The sequence below is a fragment of the Apiotrichum porosum genome (genome assembly GCF_003942205.1).
Source record: "Apiotrichum porosum strain DSM 27194 chromosome Unknown scaffold_7, whole genome shotgun sequence".
NCBI classification, from domain to species: domain Eukaryota; kingdom Fungi; phylum Basidiomycota; class Tremellomycetes; order Trichosporonales; family Trichosporonaceae; genus Apiotrichum; species Apiotrichum porosum.
The window spans coordinates 959945-982129 of NW_021167114.1; the positions used below are offsets into that span (position 1 = coordinate 959945).

The window sequence follows — 22185 nt, forward strand, 5'->3', positions numbered from 1 at the left end:
CCAGGAGGATTTCCGCAGATGGATCCAACCTCCACCCGCCCGCGCGCGCAATGACACCCGGCAACTTTTTTCGGGCCACGTCATTTTGGGGCAATAATAAATAAAAGTGGAGGCTTATCACAGCCTGTTGCGGGAAGGGGTCACGTGGTAGATCACGTGACCTGAAGGCTGTCGCCGGATGGGTGTGCCGTGGGGAGCCGCCCGCAGTGGGTGGGTGGTGTGCATGGGGTGGAGAGAGGACGCGCAGCACGGGCTCCGTCATTTGGGAGGATGCTTCTGCTCTGTCTCTCTTCTGCTGTCATCGCATCGTCATCTTGCAGGCTCGCTCAGGCAGACGCGATACCCACTCCCCAGTCACGCCAAGAGCCCTGGTCTCAACGTACAACTCCACCCATACACCAACCTCCTCCAGCCATGCCGTTTGGCTTCACCCACAAGCCCCTCGTTGCGCTTGCCGGCTCGGCCATCACCTCGTTTTACCGCAAGATCGAGGTCTATGGCAGCGAGAATGTGCCTGAGGAGGGCCCCATCATCTTGTGAGAGAGACAACACGCGTCTGCGACTCCCCCTTGCCATTCCACTGACACCACGGCAGCGCTTGCACGCACACGAACATGGCAATTGACGTGGGTGGCGGAAGCGTGAATCAACTGTGCCTATCACTAACCGCTGTAGCCGGCCGTGCTGTCCAACACGATCCCCAATGGCCACCTCCTCCACTACTGGGTGAGCTTAACATAGGTCGACCCGACAAGCTTACATGCAGGTCAAGGACTCTCTGTTCAAGCACCCGGCCATGAAGGTTCTCCTGACGAACGCCGGCAACATCCGTTCGTACTTTGGACGTTGACATTTCGCTGACCACCCGCGTAGCCGTTGACCGCAAGACAAAGGACAACCAGAAGCTCTTCAAAGGAACCTTTGAAGGTGGGTAAGAGGTCTCGACCTAGCAGCCCACTAACGAACAGCTCTTGATCGGGGCGAATGCATTGGTGTCTTCCCCGAGGGCACGTCGCACACCGAGCCTCATCTCATCCCGCTCAAGGACGGCACGTCGTGGACCGCTCTCGAGTACCTCATCTACCTCAACGGCTCCGACGCAAGCCCAGGCAAGAAAGAGGGCAAGCCGGCCGTCATTGTCCCTGTGGGCATTGCCTATGTGGACAAGTCCAAGTACCGCAGCCGCGTTGCTGTTACGTGAGTCAGAGGGAAGGAAAAGAACGCTTGTGGCAGGCGCTTGGAAATAATTTGCTGATGCCGCGGACAGGTACGGTGCGCCCATCTCGATGGACACGTACGCGAGCGAGTTCCTCAGCGGTGTGGAGGGCGCCAACAAGGTCGCCGTCAAGCGTTTGACCAAGGCGACCGAGCTGGAGATGCACAAGATGACCGTCAACGCTCCTGACTGGTGAGTGGCAAAAAAGCAGACTGCGGGTTTCTGACCTTTCAAAGGGATTCGGCCCACGCCGCCGAGATGGCACGCCAGCTGCTCTGGCTGCACGAGGACAGCCTGGCCCTCGCCGACTATGTCGATGTTGCGCAGACCCTTGTCGACCTGTTCAGCACCGACGACGAGCGCGTCGACAGGCTCAAGGCCAACCTCGTCACCTACGGCCAGCTCCTCTCGGCGTCGCGTCTGTCCAACTCGGCTCTCACCGACCTCCCCCTCGACACCCAGCTGGACCCGTCCAAGGAGGTGCCCCTGCCCGGTCGTTTGAGGACACTGGCTATCCTGATCAAGGACACGATCATCTCCGTCGCCCAGTTCCCCTTCTTCGTTGTCCCCTTCATCTTCCACATTCCCTTCTATCTCATCGGTATCTTTGGCGCCCACCTCGCCGAGGACGAGGTGGAGACCCGCGCACAGAACAAGATGTTCATGTCGGTCTTCATCTCGTTCATCACATACCCCATCGTCTTCTTCATCTTTGTTTGGCTCTTTGGCCGCGTGCCCATGGGTATGGTCTTTGCCGCTGGTGCCGTCTGGCTTCTTGCCAAGTACCACACCGCCCTCATCGACCAAAACTACAACGCGTAGGTTTGAGGTACACGCCCCAGTGCTAACCCACACAGTGCCAAGCGCCTGGCTGCCGCGTGGCGCGTCCTCGTCGGCGTGTGGCTCGGTTCCAACGCCGAAATGTCCATCAACCAGTTTGTAGACGACGTGGCCAAGTTTGCGCCCAACCCGCCAGCAACCGCCGGCCTGCCCCCCGGAACGCCCAAGGAGAAGTACGTCCGCCCCATCAAGCTGCCGTCGCGCGTCCTGGTCCGCCACGTCCTCCGCACCCGCGTGCAGGTCGCGCGTGAACTCGAGGCCACGCTCCTCGAGCTCGAGGACAGCGACACCCGTCTCAAGGCGAGCTTCTGGCTGGCCGAAAGGTATGGCGGTGACGTGCTGCGCGCCGACGCGTCGGACGCCGTGCCAGAGTACGCTCGCGAGTGGCCCCAGGGCGCGCGCGGCGCACGCGAGGTCGTCGCCTTCCTCCGCGGCCGTGGCGCGCGCCTCGGCTCGGCCTCGACGGACGAGTACTGGGCCGCAGACAGTGATGACGAGAAGGACGACATCAAGGTGCTCAAGAGCGAGTAGGCGGTGCCAAGGGGCAGAGTGAGCGGCGGCCTTTTGAGTCGCTGGAGCAGATGCTTCCCGTCTATTAGAGGGCGGGTTGGACTTGGCAGGTAGTTCGCACGTGGGGGATGTATCACTAATGTGCGTCTTGGCAACTGGGTGGCAACTGGGTGTGCTGGGTTCTGGGCAACGTTTGTTCAACTTCGGATTGCTTTATTCATTCTGCAAGACACGACACCCTCCTCATGGGTATGGCTACAGAACACGCAGGGAGCAATTTGGGAGAGATTTGGGAGCCTCAAGCAGCGACCTGTGCTGCGTGGCAGGTAACTAGACGGAGGATCGCACTCGGTGGCGTCTCCAGAAAAATATATTTAAACTGCACGGAGAGGTCAGCCTCTGCACACCATGCCTTGGTCTGGGGCAACGCACGAGTGGGGGGGGGGGGTGTAAAGGACGAGTGCGACGAGAGGATATTCGTATGTCCACCCAACCTCACGCTGGGTCTGGGTGACTTCGTGGTATCGTGCACGGCCGAGAACTGGTTCTGTCGATGTACTGGATCGTGTATGCCGCACACCGACGCCGAAACAATTGACGTCACAGGGAGAGCCTGCAGCCTGGAAGAAGAAAAGTGATGGGATTGGCGCTGCCGTCGATCGTGTATGTCCGGGCAGACGCGTCCCTTCTTCTTCAGCGCTGTGGCGGACGTCGAGGGTCACTTGTGGGAGATGGAGGAGGTGGGTGGGTGGGTGCGCACAGCGGGCCCCACCTGACTGTTGTAGTGGAGTGGCCTCCCCGCTGACGCCCAAGAAGAAACCCAAAGCAGCGGGGGCCGACTGGTCCCTTTTATATGTTGCTATCGGGAGGAGTTAGGCTGTGGTGTGGATGGCCGACTTGGCAACCCTTGGCGTAGATAGCTGCCAATTGAGCAAAGACCCCATTCCCTACGTGGTGACCGCGACGCCCGGATTCCTACGCACCGCATTGGTAGATGGCAGCCGGTGAGGGTGGCCAAGAAAGGAGACATGGTGGATATCGGCAGCACGCCCAGGTTCCGATTCTCCACCGACAGTGAGAGCAAGAGCGTCGTAGCACGGCTGCAGAGCCCATTCCCATTCCCATGATGCCACGCTGGGCAGTTTATGGCTCTTGGTGTGCTCCGCCCATTACCCGACGTTGGGAGTTGGATAAGGGTTGGAGAGTTTAACGGCATTGGTAACCCCTGCGCTTGCGCAAACTCTCCTTTGAACAAACGAGACCAGAAGACCACAGGCACAGAGATGGTGCACCCCGAAGAAAACCAGCACAGAATGGGAACCACACCAGACTCTGGCTCTGGTGGAACTGGGAAGCGAGCAAGAGATTCCGAACGCGGACTGCTCCACGAACCGCTACGCGCTCCAGACGACAATCATTGGCGACATGCCGCCGGATTCCTCTGAATGTGTCTTGTGTCTTGAAGCATATGCGCAGACCACGGCATCCGCAGCAGACATAGCGAAACGGGTGACAAGCCCCCCCAAGCTGCACCCTTTGTTCCGACCAATTCGGTGGGACCCTCATAACGTTATCCCGATTTCTGTGGAGTGCGATCCCAATCCAACGGATCCCAAGATCCCAAAAGATCGGGCATGCTCCTGCTCCTGCCCAAGAAGCTCCAGCGGCCGTTCACTCCGCCGAAAGGCGTCACAAAGCACGTCATTGGATCTTTGGGCAGCTGGACACTTGGTTCTGTTCTAAATCGAAGTCAGCCCTCCGTCGTGATTTCCAGCTAACAGCCGCTGCTGCCGTGCACCGTCTGCCGTGCGCCGTGCCGAGCGGCCGAGGTGACCCGGCTGCCGGTTATGCGGCGTGGCAGCCGATTGCGACGCCGCAGAACGGCTCCAGCGGACACGATGCGCAGCACATGGCGGGCACGGCGGGTATGTGAGACAAACAGATGGCTGGGAAATGCCCGGCGACCGGCACCACGAGCCCTGTTCCGTTCCCTCTGGACTGCCCGCACCGCACCGCCGTGGTATAGCGATATCCAGTCACCGTCGTGACCACGTTTCTCGGACACGGGGAGCCTGGGCAAGGAACCCGGTGTGTACCATACCAATGTGTTGGGACCGTGGCTGTGGAAATGGAGGACACCCAAGTGTGGCGGTGCACCAAAGCAGTGATGCGGGCAGTGGGACACCCAAAAACTTTTCCCAACAAACACAAACTCCCCCTTCGGAATTGGTCCCAGGAGCGTATCTCACGCTTTTCCAGGATTTTCAAAGGACATCCCGAGCGGAGTGGGGCTTTGCCTGTGGAGCGCACCGCCGACATACCACAACCGTCACCGGAATGCCACAAAGGAAAGATATAGAGTTTCAGCACTTGCTTTGGGTGACATGTCTCACACCCGGATGTGGTTAGGAATGCACACATGTGCTTGATCTGAGCCAATGGTGTTTCCAATTAGTTGGTAGAGGAGATAGGTTTAGAACGGTGTGGCGGAGAGGGGGTACAGTTTATTTATTTATTTTTTCAGTTACGAGACGTCGACGGAATTCGGACGGGGGGCTTGTGAGTGGCGTGTCGCTCAACATAACACGAGTGTGGCAGGGCATCAACAGGGTGTATACTATACACATAGATCATACACAGACCACCCAGCATGCCCAGCGACTCTCCAGCCGCGAAACCTAGGCCTAAAACACCGTCCTGGAGAAGTTGGGTGCGCGGCCATTGGGCATCATCGAGTTCCAAATCGTCGTCAAGGCCTCACCGATCTCGACGCCTTGGCTGGGACACTGGCGGGCCTGGACGAGAAGCCAGATGTAGTTCTTCGGAAGCAGGTCCCACTGGATGAGGGCGAACTGGCGAGGATCAAGCGTGCCGCCCGGTCTCGCGTGGGGCACGTGCGGGAGGGGGTCGGGCTTCTCCTGGTTGCGATAGTTGAACCAGAAACAGAAGCCGACGCCGGCGTCTTGGTCGTTGGAGGACGACGCGGGGTGCGTGTGGTTGTGGTTGGGGGTGTTGCTATCGCTGACGACCTCGGAGGAGTGGCTCACAGCAAGGGCGCACAGGTCGACATCGTCTAGGTGCGCACCGACGCCGAACGCTACAAAAGGCGACACGACGTCGTCGGCAAGAAGCAGGGAGACGGCTTCGAGGAGGTTGCTGCGCGATTCGTCGTAGACGCCGTACGCGGCGTGGAAGCGCGCAATGGGGATGAAGGCCCAGTTGGCGCGCAGGAGGTAGTCGTTGGTGTCGTCCACCTGCAGATTATGGTTGGCCACATAGTCGATCCAGCTGTCGACGGTTTGGGACGTCTCGCCACACTCGATAGGTTCGGCGGCGCTAGAGTGCGTCAGTGGGCGTGGGCGGTGTTCACGCACCCATGTATGCGAACGTAGGCCGAGTATACCTCGCGCACCTGGCCATCGTTGGTCTTGAACTTGACGACGGCGGGAGTGGGCGACTCGGGCGATGCGGTGGTCGCGGTTGGCGTGCCGTTCGTGACACCGGATGCACCCTTGGCGGCCTTGGGCTTCTTCCCGTTCTTCTTGCGCATGATGAGAGAGGTCCAGAGGCTTATGAGAGAGGTCCAGAGGCTTGTGAGAGATGGGATGATGAAAACGAGTGGACAAAAAGGACATTCTGCTGTGCGCGGTCTGTGGGAGCGATGGTGCACGCACACGCACCGACGCTTCCCATGACGCTCACAACACGCTGGAGTGCGCCCACCACGGCCTCCACCATTGTTTGTGGTATTTCCGTCAGCTACATTCCTCGGCGTATCGGTATGCTCCTTCTTGCATCTAGGCACTCAATGCAGGCCGTTGTTAAAGAAGGATGAAGGCACATGGCTGGGCATGTGTTTATCGGCTTGTACGATGATTAGAAACAGCAGGTTGCGGCAGATGTTTCATCAAGGTTAGACAATTGACGCCAGGATTTCTGCTCGTCCTGTCAAATGGTCCAAGTGGCAGCTGCACGCGACCTCATCGCGATCCAGAAGGAATCTCTGTGTTCCATCATCATGCATCACATAGCTATAAACAAACAGAGTCTCTTCGCGTGCAGAAACGTCCGTAGGACACTCTCGTGTCGTGCGTTGGGAGGGGGAAGGGGTTCGACTCGCTTAGCGCACCAGGTGGACGTTGCACATCGTCTTGAAAGCCTCGCCGATTTCGGCTCCCTGGGGAGGGCACTGACGCGCGCGAACCAGGAGCCAAATATACATCGTAGGAAGGAGCGACCAGTAGATTGCGCCAAAGGCCTGCGGGTCGAGAGTGCCGCCGGGCTTGGCGAAGGGGACATCCTTGGCCTGCGGGTGGGTGTGGTCATCGTCACCGTGATAGTTGTACCAGTAGCAAGGTCCGACGGCGCTGTACGCGCAAGTGTGTCCCTTGTCGATCAACTCGGATGGGTGGCTCACCGCCAGAGCGCAGAGATCGACATCATTCAGGTGCGCGCCGACGCCATAGGCGACGAAAGGCGAGACGAGGTTAGAGCCGAGGAAAACGGAAACGGATTCGCAAAGCTGGAGAGATTGGTCTGGAATACCGTAGGCGGCATGGAAGCGGGCCATGGTAATGTAGCCAAGGTTGGCCGCGTGGGGCTTGTCATTGACTTCAGGGGGGAGGACCTGCTGAGTGGCAACATAGTTGATCCAGTCGTCGATGGTCTTTGCCGTCTCGTCACACACGATGGGGTGGGCAGCGCTGCGGCCTTCAGTTCACGCTTCTTGGATGGTGTGGGTTGTACTCACGGGTGGATGCGGACGTAGAGAGAAGGAACTTCGCGCAGGTAGCCTTCCTTGGTCTTGAAGCTGACGACGTTGGACGTGTTAGAGGCTGACGAAGTGCAACCAGCAGGGACCTCGGTCTTGACCTCAGTCTTGACTTGGGTGTGGATGTTGGGCTTTGTGTCGATATCCATGACGGTGGATGTGGTAGTAGAATGTGGGTTTGAGGGAATGAAGAACAAGTGAATGAAAGGAAGATTGGGCGCGGGTGAGTCAACCTGATATACACACCTGCGCCCGCCCAGCCCTACGCTCTTGCCACCCGTCTGGTACTAGTCAGCGTGTGGATATGTGGATACCGTTGTACAGTGCACGCCCACAATGCAGGTACTGTTCTTGTCATGTGAACACCTACACTACAGACACCACCTCTCATTCCAGGTTTGCATGGACGGGTGGACGCGTCAAGTCAAGACGAGGTGGTTGACGTGTCTGTTCAGAAACAGGAGGTGACGTCAACCGGCCAACCGGTCTTGAGTGGCGGAATTGGTTTGTCTCGTCAAGGTGGTATCTACCATCAGAACACACCCCTCCAGCGCAATACAGCATGCCACCTTCGTCCACCATCAGAGGTGAACTGCATTCTCTTCATATCCATGTCGCCGTACAAACCAAGAAACCAAGAAAGGGCTATACAGAAACCGAAAAAAAATAAACCGCATTTTAATAGCCTAATTCCACACAAACCACGCCGCCACACCAGGTGGCACCAAGACGGCAATCCAACGCCAGCTCGCCTTACGCCAGCTTCCATCGCGGGCGACCGTGAGATTAGGGGCTGTGCTGAGGTCAGTGCGTGGCACACTTTACACGTGACCTTGTGGCCATATTCTTCCTTCATAACTCTCAATTTCTACTGTTCTTCTATCCAAGGCACACCCAACAAAACCTACCGACACACTCACTAAAGCTTGGCCTTGGCGGGCTGGGCATCCTCGAGGATGCTGCGGCCGACCTTGCGCGCGACGGCCATGGTCGAGATCATGGGGTTGACGCCCGAAGCGGAGGGGAGGACGGAGGCGTCGGCGACCCACACGCCCTGGACGCCGTACAGCGCGCCGTTGGGATCACACGCGCCCTGGCTGGCCGTCGCGGCCATGCGGTTCGAGGCCATCTGGTGGGCAGAGCCGTAGCCGCCGGGAGGGGTTGCGTTGACGATGCGCTTCCAGGCGTCAAAGTCCTCGCCCTTCTTCCAGCTGGGCACACCGCGGGCAGCGACGATGATCTCCTCGGCGCCCATCTCCTTCATGCACTCGGCACCGGCGATGGTGCCGGTCACGATGGAGCGCGAGTCGAACGGCGAGACGGTGTAGTCGACGATGGCCTCGCCGTTGGCGTCGAGCCTGACCTTGCCGCTGTTGCGGTCACGGCAGATGGCAATCAGGCCAGCCATGTGCGAGTGCTTGGTGAGACGGGCCTTGTGCTCGGCACCACCCATCCACTGCAGGAGCGACATGCCGATACCGGGCTGCATAATGCCCGTCTCGATGCGCACGCCGTGGCCCGACGGTGTAAGGTTGGCATACTCGCCCACGACCGAGGTGAGGATCTGGCCGTCGGTCGGGAATGTGCGCTGCGGCATGACGGCGTAGAGGTAGTTGGTGGGGTGGAGGTAGATTGACTGGCCGACACGGTTGTTGGGCACCTTGGAGCGCAGAAGGAGGGCGGGGGACTCGATCGAGCCACCAGCAACGACGATGCGGGGAGCCATGAGCGTGGCCTCGCGTCCGTCCGAGAAGCGCAGGATGACACCCGTGGCCTGGTGCTTTGGGCCGAAGATGATGGAACGCACACTGGCGTCCTCCATAAAGTAGGCTCCAGCCTTGGCAGCGTCAACGAGCCATGAGTGTACACCACCCTTCTTGCCGCCGGAACGGCAGCCGTTGGCGCAGTCATGGTTGCAGAGGTGCACACCGTTGCCATTGTTCTGGGGAACAGCTGCGTGCTGGAAGCCGAGACGACGGGCACCCTCGAGGAGGAGCGAGTTGGCCACGTTCTGGGAGGTGGGCTGCGAGACACCCATCTGCTCAAAGACGGCGTCGAGGTCGCTCTGGAACTCGGTCGTCTGGAAGTAAGGGAGACCATACGTGGTCGCCCAGTCCCTCCTCACAGATGCTGGCGGCTGCAGGCTAGCGGCCCAGTTGACTGCGCTTCCACCGCCAAAGGTCTTGCCCGAGACGAGAGCCACGTCTCCGTAGTCGTTGGTGACGACGGCAGCGGCGTCGTACATCTTGTCAAGTGATTGCGCCTCGGTGAACGCAGGGCCCGCAAGGTCAAAGTGCTGACCCTTCTCGATGACGAGGACCTTGAGGCCAGCTTCGGCGAGCATCTTGGCAACGACACCGCCACCCGAGCCCGAGCCGACGATGATGGCGTCGAGGACCACATTGTCGAGGTCGTTCGTAGTGGAGAACTTGAATGGGTAGTGGCCGCTGGCAAGCGACTCAGTCGGGGTGGGCTGGTAGCACATGGCCTTGTGGCCGAGATCAGAGCTGCGCATGTAGACGCTGTTGCCGAGCTTGGCCATCGAGTCGTAGATGCGGCGGAGAGTGGCGATGCGCGAGGCCTTCCACGAGAGAAGGAGTGCCTCACGCTGTTCCACTGTGCGCTGGTGGAACAGGACAGTGCTCTGTGTCAGGACGAGCATGGCGACGCGCGAGCTGCAAACTGTCAGCCAAGGGACAGATGTACCCAGACGGTACGTACCGCAGCAACGAGAGGACCTGCTTGAGCTCGGCAAACTTGCCATCGTTGATGTGTCGGGGGAGAAAGTTCTCAACGCAGTCCCTGTACTGTGCGTTCTGGCTGGGGACCTCTGCCGCAAAGGCCGCAACGGTCTCGGCGTCGACATCGTCCTTGAGGTGCGGGTTGAGCTTGTGGAGGTCCTCCACCGACACGCCAGGGATGACCGTGTCGAAGATGGAGTAGAGGGTCTCGAGCTCGTCTGCTGTGAACGTCTTGGCTGCCATGGTGAATGGGATGGGTATCGCCTGCGTATGCAAGTGAGAGGGAGAGAGAGAGAGCGAGAGAGCTGATGTGAACGTGGGCAGGGATATATGGGCCGTGGCCGACCACCTTACGGGGGCCCATGGTCGCGCGCGGTGTTCGAGCCCGGGGCAAGGAATTCGGTTCCTGCCATTGCCGGGGTCCCCGGCGCCAGCTCGTTAGCGTTCACACCAACGCGGCATCGGCTGCCGTGCTGCCCAGTTGCCCAGTTGCTAGGCCGGGTCTCACATGTTGCGTCCACAGAGACTGTGCATCCAGCTGGGCAGTTTCTCTCTACGAGGCGGCCGCCGGCTCCTCCTTCCCCACCTTGTGGCCCAGCTTGCAAAGCTCTAGGGCCACTAATAATGGGGCCTTTGAGAGCCACCGCCGGGGTCAGACGCCGCAGAGCCAGCCAGAGCCCCGCCCTGGCGCGCTGGCGGCGAAGCCCACCACCACATCAACGCCAACGCCGTACGCCATGCCCGTGCAATGCCGCGCGGCATCTTGAAAAGATACCGGCCAAGCACAAGGAGGCGTCGGTCGCGATCCGTGCACGCGTGCACGCCATGTCTCACCGTGTCAGCTCAAGTCGCGTCAAGGCATGAGATATGAGTGTGGCCCACGACAGCCTCCAGGAAATGTGGGCAACAAGAGTTGCGGCGACGTCGCGACCACCAACCGGAAAATGTTGCTTGTCGTTTGAAATAAAAAAGGAGTCGCGGATCGCGTACACGATGGGGAAGGACTGCCTACGTGTGGACGTGTCGGCGACAAGTGCCTCGTGCCAGACGGGGCCCGGGACATTGTGTTTGTTTGGTTCCAAAGCGCAGCCTGGGGTGTGGGGTTGAACAGGGCGGGCATGGGGCCACGTATGTATGGAGAAGTCTCTCCCCGACAGAACAATGGCCATGCAGCTCGTCAGATCGCACCCGAGGGCTGCCGTTCAAGGACCGAGCGCTGGAGGGTCTCCGTATCCATCCGCAGCGTCGCACGCCGGTGCGCACAGCGTTGACACGGGCATGAGGCTTTTGCGTCACCGAGGGTGTTGCTGCTGGGACGGCTTCGGTGATCAGCGGAGACAAAAACGAGATCGCATTGGGGAAAGTGGGCATGCGTGAGTGACTGCTGTGGGGGAGATGGTGTGGTGTGAGAGCATGTATGTACAAGTCCAACAGCACCAGCAACGGTGGGCTGCGACGTTACAGCAAGCAGTGAGTGGATGAACAAGGGTGGGTGGTGCAACATCGAGAACCAAGTATCACTGGCTGGTATTCCTATCATGAAGCCATTACGCGTTTCTCGGACGGACACCCAAAACGGCTTGCTTTTTGGCTGCAACAAACATAGTGGTACATAATATACTGCAATAAAGAGAGAAACTTACACCGAGAGGTGCGGGCTGGGCTTGTGCGCACTGTTCTGCTGTTGGTCGATGATGAGCATCGTCTCGTCAGGAATGACCTGCAGGAACTGGACACGCGAGTACTGTGTCTTTGTCAGTCGCGACCCCTTGCAACACCCCACTCCACACACTCGACTCACCATGTTCCACCAGTCCCACACGTTTTGGCTAAAGTTGATCGGCTCGGGGGTCATGCTCAACAATGCAAGGATGATACGCAGCACTTTGCCGCGCATGCTCTCGCCGTTGGACGCGAGGTACTCGTAGGGAATACTTGACAGCCCGTCATACGCCTTGCGGGCCATTTCCTCACGCTCGGCGCGCGTGTCCTCGTGTGGGCGGATAGAGGCGCGCAGGTCCAGGAGGACAAACTCGGCACACAGGACCGTAATGGTGATGTTGGCTTGCTGGATACCAAACAGGTTGATGTCGGCCGCAGGCTCAATTTCCTCGTTGCTCAAGTCATTGAGGTCGGTGCACAGCGATGGAGGAAGACCGTCGAGGATAATGTGCAGTTTGCGCTGGGCGTTCTCGATCCACCGGACAAGGAGGTCCACATCCTCCTCGGTGCCAGCGTCCGCCACATTGGCAAATGAACGGTGCTTTGTGATGGCCTGGGAGATGATCTGGAAGATGCGCATAATGGTCACAAAGCCGTACATGTAGCTGGTCTTGCGCTCGGGCTGCGGGAGGTAGCCGACGGTCGTGATATAGTCGTCGTCCACCTCAAGAGGGAACGGTGCCACGCCTTCGAAATCGTGCAAGATGATCGGGCGCCCAGACATGGCGTCCGTCTTGTCCTTGCTGTAGATAATCCAGTAGAGCCGACGGCAGATTTGTTGTTCGATAGTGTTCATGCGAGCGCCGTTGCGAGGGTTTGCGTCGGACAGGCCGAGGGCATGTGCCAGTCGAGTCGCCTCCGCAGCGTGTATGTCACATACTTGCGGGTTGCCCACCGCCTGGGCAGTGATCCAGTCAAGAATCGTGGACGCCAACAGCACCAACGATGGGGTCATGCGTTGGCGGTGTCGGATAGTGTCTGCAGCCTTGCTGCACCGGTGCAGCATGGTGACCAGCCGCGGCCGCTCGTATGCCTGAGTCATGGTCGAGATTGGGTTCTGGCAGATGGTGTAGGCGACGATGCTGCACAGGAGGCCACGGAAAGCTTCGTCCCGGCGGTCCCGGCGGTTCAGGACATCTTGGCTAAACGTGGGCTTGTGGACGACTGGGACCAGGCAGTGTTGGTCTTTGAGAAAGAGGGAGAGGAAAAAGCACACATCCGCCCATGGGAGCACCTTGTCCATGTCCAGTCCCTGCTCGTACGCTTTGTCATATTCGACCGGCATGTCGAGACTCGGCACAGACGGGTGATCAGTGGGCGTCGACCCCAGCGGCGCAGGTACAGTATGGACACCACGCCAGAGGTCGGCTCCAGTGGCCGGCTGAGGGACCCCGGGGTGGAGTTGCGTACCAGAGGCAGACGCCTGCCCAAGGACGTCGGCGAGCCCCATTGCGAGGTCGGGCTCGAACAACGGTGTCGGCTGGTAGGCATATGTTGGGTACAGGGCATTGCGGGCCGAGCCAAAGATGGATCCAGTGGTCGGTCCACATCCATCTCCGAGGGCCGTGGGGTCCAGGCCAAGGAGCTGACTACCGAGTGTCGGTGAGAGGAGTGCCGTTTCCACGTTTCCAACCGCCTGTGCGGAGTCTCTCGGCGTGGTGGACCTGGCAGCCGCGTTTGGCACCGACGCCGACGCCGAAACGCCCCGTTTTGAGCGCGATGAACCTCCACTGCTCCTGCTTGTTAGCTAGATGGGGATTCTCCAGCTCACCCTAACGGTCGTCCCGGCTTCTTGTGGATGTAATCGTGTGTGCACACTGTGCCCGCTCGGTAACACCCTTTGCACCGGTCTGCAACGCTCTTGGCTCGCGCTGCTGGTAGCTCATCCTCGGGGATGGGGACGCACTTGACCTGGTGGGTGGATTAGTCGATGGTTGTTGTGACAGTGGGCGAGTGTGGGACCAACCCCAAAGCCGTGGGGCAGTAAAGAAACGAAACGTACCTTCCTAGTCCTGCAACGATCGCAGGAGGGGTTGCTCGGCGCCGCCGTCGTCCCCTGTCCTAACATGGCCACGACCACGTTTTGCGTGCTGAGATTGCAATCTACGGTGCCGGTCTGGCCGGTGACGGTGGGTTGTGTGTGGGGGATGTGAGATGAGAGGTGTAAAGAAGAGATGCGGGGGGAATGGAAACCTTCCGCTCATGGAAGAATCGCCCGAGCCACCGCTCACGGAACTTCGGACCGATGGCGGGGGTTGCCTGGGGGCTCCCTGTGGCCTGTGGCCTGTGGGCCCAATGCCATATGTATGTTGTCGACGTGTATACATGACACGTATCGACCGAGTGTCAGCGTATTGGGTAGATGCCGATTACATGCACATCGTGGAGTGGTGTTAATGACACCGAGAGAGATTTGCGTATTGTTGACCGTAAGGAGAGTGAGGCACCCCGCGTCCATGTCTTGTCCATTGGGACGAGGACGTTGGCCGCACACGCTGTGCATGTTAGAGACCGTGATCTTACCTACAACCTCTAAATGGCTCGGAGAGGGTACAAACTTGCGCGCTGTTGGGGCTGTATTACTACACTCTGGAGCACTGCTGGCCAGTTCCTGCCACCGCCAAAAGTGTGCCTCGGTAAAAACATTTGATCGCCGAGATGTTGTTGATGTGAGTAACCTTCCGGCACGTCTCTGCCCTTGTGGTGACTGTCCTGCCGGCTTCCCTCGTCAACACAGACAAGCATACTGACTGCCAGTGCTATCTATGCCGCTCCACGAATGTCTCATCTCACCATTGCAGATGTTCGAGAAGCCACATAGGTGCTGTTGCAGCTCAGGTATGGCATATCCGATGTCCGGAGCCATCTCCGTGATGACATGATATCGACCGACCGTGGCAATGTTTCCAGTGACAGTTGCCAATGGACGATGGACATCCCACCGAAACACATTGTCCGGCGTCAACGCGTCCGTGTATCGTTATTTGGCATGTGGGAGCCCACCGTTCTCTTTCTTGCTATAACTACTCGTCCCCAGGCCACTTCGACATGAGCATCATCCCCACCTCAACCACTTCTGCCCTCTCATCCTCTACAATGACCGTCGCCACCGTCGCCGCTACCCAGCCCGCCAAGCTCCGCATCGCCGTGTTTGGTGTTGGACGCATGGGTCTTCGTCACGCCCGCAACGTGAGTCTTGTTACTCCACTCCAAAGCTACAGCTAACCCCCATAGGTCGCGTACAAGACCCCCCGCGCCGAGCTCGTCGCCGTCGTCGACCCCCAGAAGGCTGCCCTCAACGCCGCCAAGGCCGAGCTTCCCCCTACCACCCTCCTGGTCACCGACCCCGACGTGGTGTTCAACTCTCCCGACGTTGACGCTGTCCTCATCGCCTCGGAGACCAGCACCCACGCCGACCTCGCCGTCAGGGCCATTGCCGCCGGCAAGCACGTCCTCCTCGAGAAGCCCATCTCGATCGATGTCGAGAAGTCGCGTCCTGTCGTTGAGGCCGCCGCCGCCAACCCCAACATCAAGGTCATGATTGGTTTCTCCCGTCGTTGTGAGTTGCAGTGGAATATGCACCACACAACTGGTATTGACTTTTCCCAGTCGACGAGTCGTACAACGAGGCCAAGGAGCGCATCGACAAGGGACTGCTCGGCAAGGCCTACATGATCAAGAGCGCCACCAACGACATGTACGACTCTTCGGGCTTCTTCGTCGCCTACTCCAAGGTGAGTTGTTTTTGCTCATGAACGCGCACATGGTCTAACTCTCTTACAGGCCTCGGGTGGCATCTACATTGACTGCGGTATCCACGACATTGACATTGCCCGCTGGCTGCTGGACACTGCCAACCCTGCCAACCTGGCCAACCCCAAGAAGGAGGTGACCCGCGTCTTCGCGTCGGGCCTGAACGTGCGCCACCCCGAGCTTGCCAACGACGGCGACTGCGACAACGCGCTGGGCATTATCGAGTTTGCGAACGGCAGCAGCGTCTCGATCCACCTCAGCCGCACGGCCATGCACGGCCACGACTGCTTCACCGAGGTGTTCGGCACCGAGGCCAAGCTCATCATCAACAACAACCCCCAGCTCAACCGCCTCGAGATCCGCGACGAGCACGGTGTGCGCGCCGAGAGCACCCCCACCTACTACGAGCGTTTCCGCGAGGCCTTTGTCACCGAGGTCAACACTTTCGCCTCGGTCGTCCTCGACGACAAGCCCGTGCCCACCACGGCCGTGGACGCGCTCCAGGCTGCGCAGATTGCCGTCGCCCTCACCCACTCGTTCCGCCAGGGCAAGCCTGTTCTCTTCGGCGAGGACGGCGAGCCCATCCTCGACTAGAGAGAGAGAGACAGAGAGAGAAAAGAAGCCGTTCAAAATTAGGGTTACTGGGTTAGATAGACGTTGGCAGTGTACTTTCCAGAGTTCCAGAGACGGACAAGATTGTGAGATGTGATTGGGATCCCCATGCAATGCAGTGTGTTTTACCTCTCCTGTTGTGTGCCTCTACTACAAAACAGCCAGCATCTCGTCCACTGTGCGGAACTTTTCCCGCTCCTCCCTGCCCTTCTGCTTGCCCCTCTCGCGCTCGGCGGCGTCAATCTTGAGCCACGCGCCCATGTCCACTACCTGGCCGTCCTTGAGACCGCGCTCAATGGCGTCAGGCCGGCCAAGCTCGGGAACGAGCGGGAGCGGGGACTGGCCGGCTGGCCTGTCAACCCACGCGTCGCGAGCGCCGCTGGCCAAGTTCTGGCCGGTACAGTCGTTGAGCAAGTGCTCGACGAGGCCGTATGCGCCCTGCATGGTGCTTGCGATGACGCCGACGGGACCGCGCGCCGCCCACCCGGCAGCGTACGCGCCCGCAACGACCCCGTCGTCGCTCACCACGCGGCCGTCCTCGTTCCGTACGCGACCGCGCCCCAGGTCAAAGGGTACGGCCCAGCCAGCGGGGCTGGACCCGTCGCCAATGGGCTCGGAGCGGTATCCGACCGACTCGACCACGAGGTCGGCCTCGCTCGTCGTGGTCTTGCCCGTCTTGCGCGCCGACGCGGTGGGCTTGCCGCCCTCGGGGTCGTCCTTGAACGCCAACTCGTTAATGTCCCACTCGACACCGGCCACGCGCGACTGGTCCGACGCAGACGGGATGAACGCCTTGGGAGATTGCAGAAACTCGAGCTCAAACTGGCGCCCATGTGTCGCCTCGGATGCTGGGATGGTCTTCTCCATCAGGGCCAGTTGGCGGGTACGCATGCGGTCGCCCTTTGCCAACTCTTTTGCCTGCGCCATCAAGTCGGGGTTGACGCCCGGATACGCGCACCCGAGCGTCACCATTTCGCGCAGCTCCTTGGTCGTGAATGCCACTTGGGCAGGACCACGGCGGCCGACGGCACGGACGTTCTTGACGTTGCTCTTGGACAAGGCGTCGAGGATGTGGTCCGGAAGGTCGGTGTTGGCGAGCGTCTCGACGGGCCGGAGAAGGATGCGCGCCACGTCGAGCGCGACGTTTCCTTGTCCGATCACGTCGACGTTGGTCACTTTGCTCAGGTCCACCTTGAGATCCGCATACGCCGGGTGGCCGTTGTACCACGACACAAACGCCAGGGCAGGCAGCACGCCGTGCAGCGGCTTGTCCGACGCTGTGGATCCGGGCACGCTGCCGAGCGGGTTCGAGAGGGACGCGCCGTACGTGAACAGCACGGCGTTGTAGTATGGCGCCAGCTCTGCGAGTGGGATGTGCAGCGCGTGAGGGTAGGTGTAGTGGGGGAGCAAGGGGTTGGAGGGGACAGGCGAGTCGACAGTCGTGCCGACCGAGACGTTGCCCAGGAAAGTGAAGCGCGGGTCTTCAGACAGCTCGTCAAACTTGTGCTGGCAGTTCTGTACCCGTCAGTACTGTGTTGGGTCTTCTTGTATCTAGCTCCACCTACTTTCACCTCTGGGTGGTCTGGGGCCACGCCGTACCGCACAAGACCATACGGCGTCGGCAGTCGCTCGTACATGTCGACACGGACATTGGCGCCTTCGGGAGTATCGCGCGGCAGCAGCTGGAGCACGCGAGAGGCGGCGTAGAAGCCTGAAGGCCCCGAGCCGATGATGGCTAGCTTGAGCGGGGGCCGCGTCGCGGTCGAGTATCGTGCCAGTCCGGCAAGCGCAGACCGGGACCGGGTGGCCCGGACAAGGGAGAGCATGGCGGTGGGGTTTGGTGAGCAAGAGTCGAAATGACAAAGTCGGGTTTGTACGGGTGGAGGTTTCAAGTGGAGGCCGTCCAAAATGCTGGCTGGTACAGCTGTCGATGTCGAAGAATGAAGGCGAGGACCAGTGACCAGTGAGGACGAGCTCCAATGCGAGAGTGGATAAAGACAAACTGACTGCATACATGTGGGCCCACCTGTCAGCTTGTATCTGATTCATGCAATGACGCAAGCAACTGACTCGAAAGACGACCTCTACGTCGTCTCGGCCTGTCGGTCCTTCTCGGCTGTTTTCGGCGTCTTCTCAGCTCCGCTCGGCTCTCGCCGCTTGTACATGAACATGCTTGACTATGCATCGGGGCCATGCTAAAGACTACAAGTCGCCCCACAATAATACACGTATAACGGAATCCCTCTCTCACTCCTTGTCTCTCACTTGGTGCCATTCTTGGCAGCACGGCCAAACCTAGCCGGGTTGCGGCGCGCAGCGGCGGGCGCGGCGGCAGGGGCCACAGAGACGGGGGCGAGCTCGTCAAGGAGCCTGCGGACTTCGTTGGCAGCACCGTCAAACGTAAAACGCGAGCTGGTGGCGGTACTACCCGCCGGGACAGTGGCGGCCGACGGCACGTGCCCCCCAGTGTCGATCGAGTGGGAATCGTCAATTGCCTTCCAGCTGTTGACAGTTAGTATTAGCAGACCATTTCAACCTACCGGTCGAGCTGAGCCCTGATGGCGTTCGCCTTGAGCCTGAAGTGGGTCTTGATCTCGTTCTCGACTACTCCAATCAGCACCTGGACAAACAACGCAGTAGAAACGTACACGGGAAGGGCGGGTCCTTGAGGTTGTTGCCGATGGCGTCAACGATGACCATGCGGCGGACGTTGGCCGAGTAGGCCTTGCTCTGCTTGGAACCAGATTGGTCGGCCCACCCTGGCTCGTTGAGGTATGGCTCCTCGCAGAGGATCAGGCTTTGAATGGAGATGAGGACCTGGAGGAGCGTCGACTTGCCCGCGATCCAGCCTGGGCCGGACCAGGTACCCAGGAGACTAAGGCATACTTTCTGGCAGGTTAGAGACGACACAGATCTCTCACGGGACTTACTCCATCGGCATACAGGTTGGGGTTGTACCTGAACTTGCCTCCATTGGTGGTCATGGACTTGACGTTTGGGCAGCGCTGGTTGTAGTCCAAAGGGAGGAAGATGTCAAAGATGAAACAGCCATTCTCGTACGGCGTGTCCTTGGGACCAATGATCATGGCCTTGATGCAGTCAACGCGGGCCTCATCGACGCGGAGGAAAATCGACGAGTTCCAGGCAATGGGAAGATTGGTGGTGAGAGTACCCAGTTCCTTGGCAATGGCGAGAGAACGGCGAGGGGCATCGATGCCGACAAGTCGACGAATCTCGGCGTCATACGCATGGCGGTACGTGACCTGGTCGGCATCTGCAGGGTTGTGGAGATCGCAGTACTGGAAGCGGACCTTGTTCGCCCACTGCTCGTCTGAATGTCAACTGCTATCCATGGGCCCGACACTCACAGATGGTCTTTGTTGCCTCCTCAGAATCCGCGGCCGTGACCTTTTCACTCGAGTCGGTTTGGTAGATCTTTGGCAGCGACGCGCGCATCCTCTCCACAAAGTCACGGCCCTTGGTGTCGACAAGCTGTCTGTCGATGGTCTGCTGCGCGGTGAGGATACGTTCGCTGGCGTCAGTTCGTTCTCTGGTCGAAGAAACCCTCACCAGAAGCGCTGAAGGGCAGAGTTCTGCTCGGTATCCGATGCAGGTGGGGACGGCGACGTAGGGTTGGCTGTTGCCGTTGTCTCAGGAGAGACAACAGTATCCTTATCGACAACGGCAGTCGACGACAGACCCTTGAGTGCGGCTGTGGCCTGGATGACAATTGTCTCAAACATCTCGCGTGGGCTTGGGCTGCCATCGTACGTGACGTAGAGGGTGTCGTTGTCAGGACCCGCCTCGACTTTGGTGGGACGCATCTGGGGCATAGCGAGCATGGGCGCCAACGCCTCATGGTTGGAGACCACCTCGAGCCAGTCCAGGAGAGCGATGTAGATGGCGTTACGGTTGCTCATGTCAATGAGAGAGTCGTTGCGGAGAAGGTCGTTGACAAATCCACTGCGACGGCGCAGATGAGCAAGGGCTGTGGGATGAACCATGTAATCGGAAGTGTGCGTCTTGTCACGGCGCAGAGTTGGGAGGTAGACGCAGACCTGAGACAGCAGCTTGGCGGTCTTTGCGTCAGTAGCGGCTTGAGCTGCTTCAGCGGCATGTTGTCCAGAGCGCTGGCGTCAGCTTACACGTCGGATGAGGACTAGCTCACGTCTTCATTGATCGCTCCACTGTATCCGGTGCCCTTGGCCGCCGAGTTCTTGCGAAAGTACGGCACAGGGACGTCGGATTCGCTGTCCGAGGCCTCGCTGTCTCCAACACTACCACCATGCGCGGGAAGGAACTTGGCCATGATGCCCTTGATCTTGCGCTTCTTTGGTGGTGGGAAGCTTGGGGAAGCGGCCGTAAGGAGACTGGGTTGAGGGTGGAACGCTTGTTCGATCATTTGCAGACCGACGCCAATGATGACGCCCTGTCGGGTCAGCTTCATCAAACAGCATGCACATACCTGAGCATTCGAGCAGTGGAAGAGGGACTCGATCTCGCCCTTGGGCAGTGCCTTGCCCTTGCCATTGTTCTTGTTCGGAGACGAGCTGCTAATAGCGTCACCGCAGGCGAAGCAGGTCTTGCCGTTGCACTGGGGGCACCGTTTCTGGATAATGCTGGCCAGGTGGGCAGTGTAGTCTGGGAACGTGGGCTGGCGGGTTAGAATGTCTACAAATGGTAAGAACCCACAAAAAGCGCAAAAAAGTCTGCGGGAGAACGGGGGAACGCGTAGCCGCAGCCGTTAGAGCAAGGCATATTGCCTTCAGTCAAGAGGTTGTACAGCTGGAACAGGAAGCTCTGTTCGCCTGAGCTGGTCAGCGGAAGCGGTCTCAGAGCAACGCACCTCCTTCGGGACAACCGCTCATCCACTCTCCACGGGACAGGATCTTGACGTGCACGTTCTTGCCATACGTGCCGCCTGTAACGACGTCGGCGTATTCCTCCTCGGGCTGGGCTTCCACGATACGCTCAACGCGGTCCTTGGAGAAGAAGATTCCCGCATACGGGTCTTGCATTCGCGGATTGTCGTCATCCTCAACAAAGTCTGAACAGTCAGTGGACGCAGTGCGTGACCGGTGCCACAACTCACCATCCATCTCAAAGTCACCCCCAAAGTCTTCAGGCTCGTCGTCGTCATCACTGTCGACAATCACAACGTCCTGGACACGCTGGCTAATGGGACCAGGTTCGCTGGCGGATCCGTCTGGTGTCTGTTTGTCAGTTGAAGACCCGGGCGCAGTCCGTGACTGGCTCACCTGCAGACCAGTGGCGGCCGGGGCGCGACGCTCGTCGTCACCCTCGTTGTCAGAGTCAATGTCGTCGAATTCGCCTGCAAAGACGCGTTCCTGCAACGGCAAGAAGGGACATGATAGCAAGATTTTGATTGATGTTGAGAGACAGCGCCAGCAGAGAACAAACACATACACACCATCAGCGACTTGCGCCCCCTCATCACTTCAGGGCTTGCTCTGACCCAACTTACCGCTGCAGCCATGATGTCGCCCTTGGAACGCTTGAGTGCCGCCTGAGCACGCCCGCGCGGGATGCCCTGCGTTGTCAGTTGAGCTCGACTTGACGAATATCTGGCAGCCGACGGAAGAAAGGGAGAAGCGACGCGCGAGGAAGGCGCGCAAGAACCCTCAAGTGTCGCCCTGCCGGTGGCAAAACAACAGGACAAGGGGGGGAGGAGCGGAGGTGTACGCACCATGTCAAGCAGCTGAGCTAGAGCAGAAGCGTCCGCCATGTTGAACCAAGCAGGTGTTGGAGGACGGACTGGGAGAGAGGGGGGACAGCCAACGCGGCGATCAGAGAAGGGGTCGCGCGACTGGTGGGAGGTTGATTGAGAGGACTGGGAGGCGATTGTGATCGCTCCCAAGAGAGTGGCGTCACAGAAGCCGCGTCTGTTTCCTCTGTCTATAACAGTAGGAGGTGTGCGGTATTCTCGAGAGCGTTGACGGACAAGAGTTGTTGGTTGTGGAAAGGTGATGATGAGAACAGAGTGTTAGGTGTGTATGCCA

The 22185-nt window shown here is 59.4% G+C and overlaps 8 protein-coding genes across 8 annotated transcripts; 2 read left to right on the forward strand and 6 right to left on the reverse strand.

The window, feature by feature from the left end:
- Positions 1–414: 414 nt before the first annotated feature.
- On the forward strand, positions 415–2587 carry EHS24_008674 (uncharacterized protein; the record flags this gene model as incomplete). The annotated part of the gene is made up of 9 exons (XM_028623982.1): positions 415–536; positions 596–626; positions 676–726; positions 767–830; positions 874–927; positions 969–1197; positions 1268–1408; positions 1453–2034; positions 2074–2587. The coding sequence occupies 9 exons, from the start codon at positions 415–417 to the stop codon at positions 2585–2587; spliced, it is 1788 nt and encodes a 595-aa protein (XP_028475956.1).
- A 2663-nt stretch (positions 2588–5250) lies between these two features.
- On the reverse strand, positions 5251–6116 carry EHS24_008675 (uncharacterized protein; the record flags this gene model as incomplete). Its single annotated transcript, XM_028623983.1, has 2 exons — positions 5251–5902; positions 5941–6116. The coding sequence occupies 2 exons, from the start codon at positions 6114–6116 to the stop codon at positions 5251–5253; spliced, it is 828 nt and encodes a 275-aa protein (XP_028475957.1).
- A 570-nt stretch (positions 6117–6686) lies between these two features.
- On the reverse strand, positions 6687–7486 carry EHS24_008676 (uncharacterized protein; the record flags this gene model as incomplete). Its single annotated transcript, XM_028623984.1, has 2 exons — positions 6687–7269; positions 7317–7486. 2 exons carry the CDS (start codon positions 7484–7486, stop codon positions 6687–6689), a joined length of 753 nt encoding a protein of 250 aa, XP_028475958.1.
- Positions 7487–8256: 770 nt separating this feature from the next.
- EHS24_008677 (uncharacterized protein) lies at positions 8257–10321 on the reverse strand (the record flags this gene model as incomplete). The annotated part of the gene is made up of 2 exons (XM_028623985.1): positions 8257–10012; positions 10059–10321. 2 exons carry the CDS (start codon positions 10319–10321, stop codon positions 8257–8259), a joined length of 2019 nt encoding a protein of 672 aa, XP_028475959.1.
- Positions 10322–11717: 1396 nt separating this feature from the next.
- EHS24_008678 (uncharacterized protein) lies at positions 11718–13686 on the reverse strand (the record flags this gene model as incomplete). The annotated part of the gene is made up of 3 exons (XM_028623986.1): positions 11718–11822; positions 11880–13536; positions 13619–13686. The coding sequence occupies 3 exons, from the start codon at positions 13684–13686 to the stop codon at positions 11718–11720; spliced, it is 1830 nt and encodes a 609-aa protein (XP_028475960.1).
- Positions 13687–14848: 1162 nt separating this feature from the next.
- Positions 14849–16147, forward strand: EHS24_008679 (uncharacterized protein; the record flags this gene model as incomplete). Its single annotated transcript, XM_028623987.1, has 4 exons — positions 14849–14989; positions 15035–15359; positions 15410–15534; positions 15584–16147. The coding sequence occupies 4 exons, from the start codon at positions 14849–14851 to the stop codon at positions 16145–16147; spliced, it is 1155 nt and encodes a 384-aa protein (XP_028475961.1).
- Positions 16148–16315: 168 nt separating this feature from the next.
- On the reverse strand, positions 16316–17991 carry ARH1 (NADPH-adrenodoxin reductase; the record flags this gene model as incomplete). The annotated part of the gene is made up of 2 exons (XM_028623988.1): positions 16316–17680; positions 17731–17991. 2 exons carry the CDS (start codon positions 17989–17991, stop codon positions 16316–16318), a joined length of 1626 nt encoding a protein of 541 aa, XP_028475962.1.
- Positions 17992–18426: 435 nt separating this feature from the next.
- EHS24_008681 (uncharacterized protein) lies at positions 18427–21911 on the reverse strand (the record flags this gene model as incomplete). The annotated part of the gene is made up of 14 exons (XM_028623989.1): positions 18427–18667; positions 18706–18769; positions 18814–19054; positions 19096–19496; positions 19534–19697; positions 19736–20295; positions 20334–20594; positions 20631–20819; positions 20858–20973; positions 21012–21212; positions 21258–21378; positions 21424–21513; positions 21651–21716; positions 21873–21911. The coding sequence occupies 14 exons, from the start codon at positions 21909–21911 to the stop codon at positions 18427–18429; spliced, it is 2754 nt and encodes a 917-aa protein (XP_028475963.1).
- Between the last annotated feature and the right edge of the window lie 274 nt (positions 21912–22185).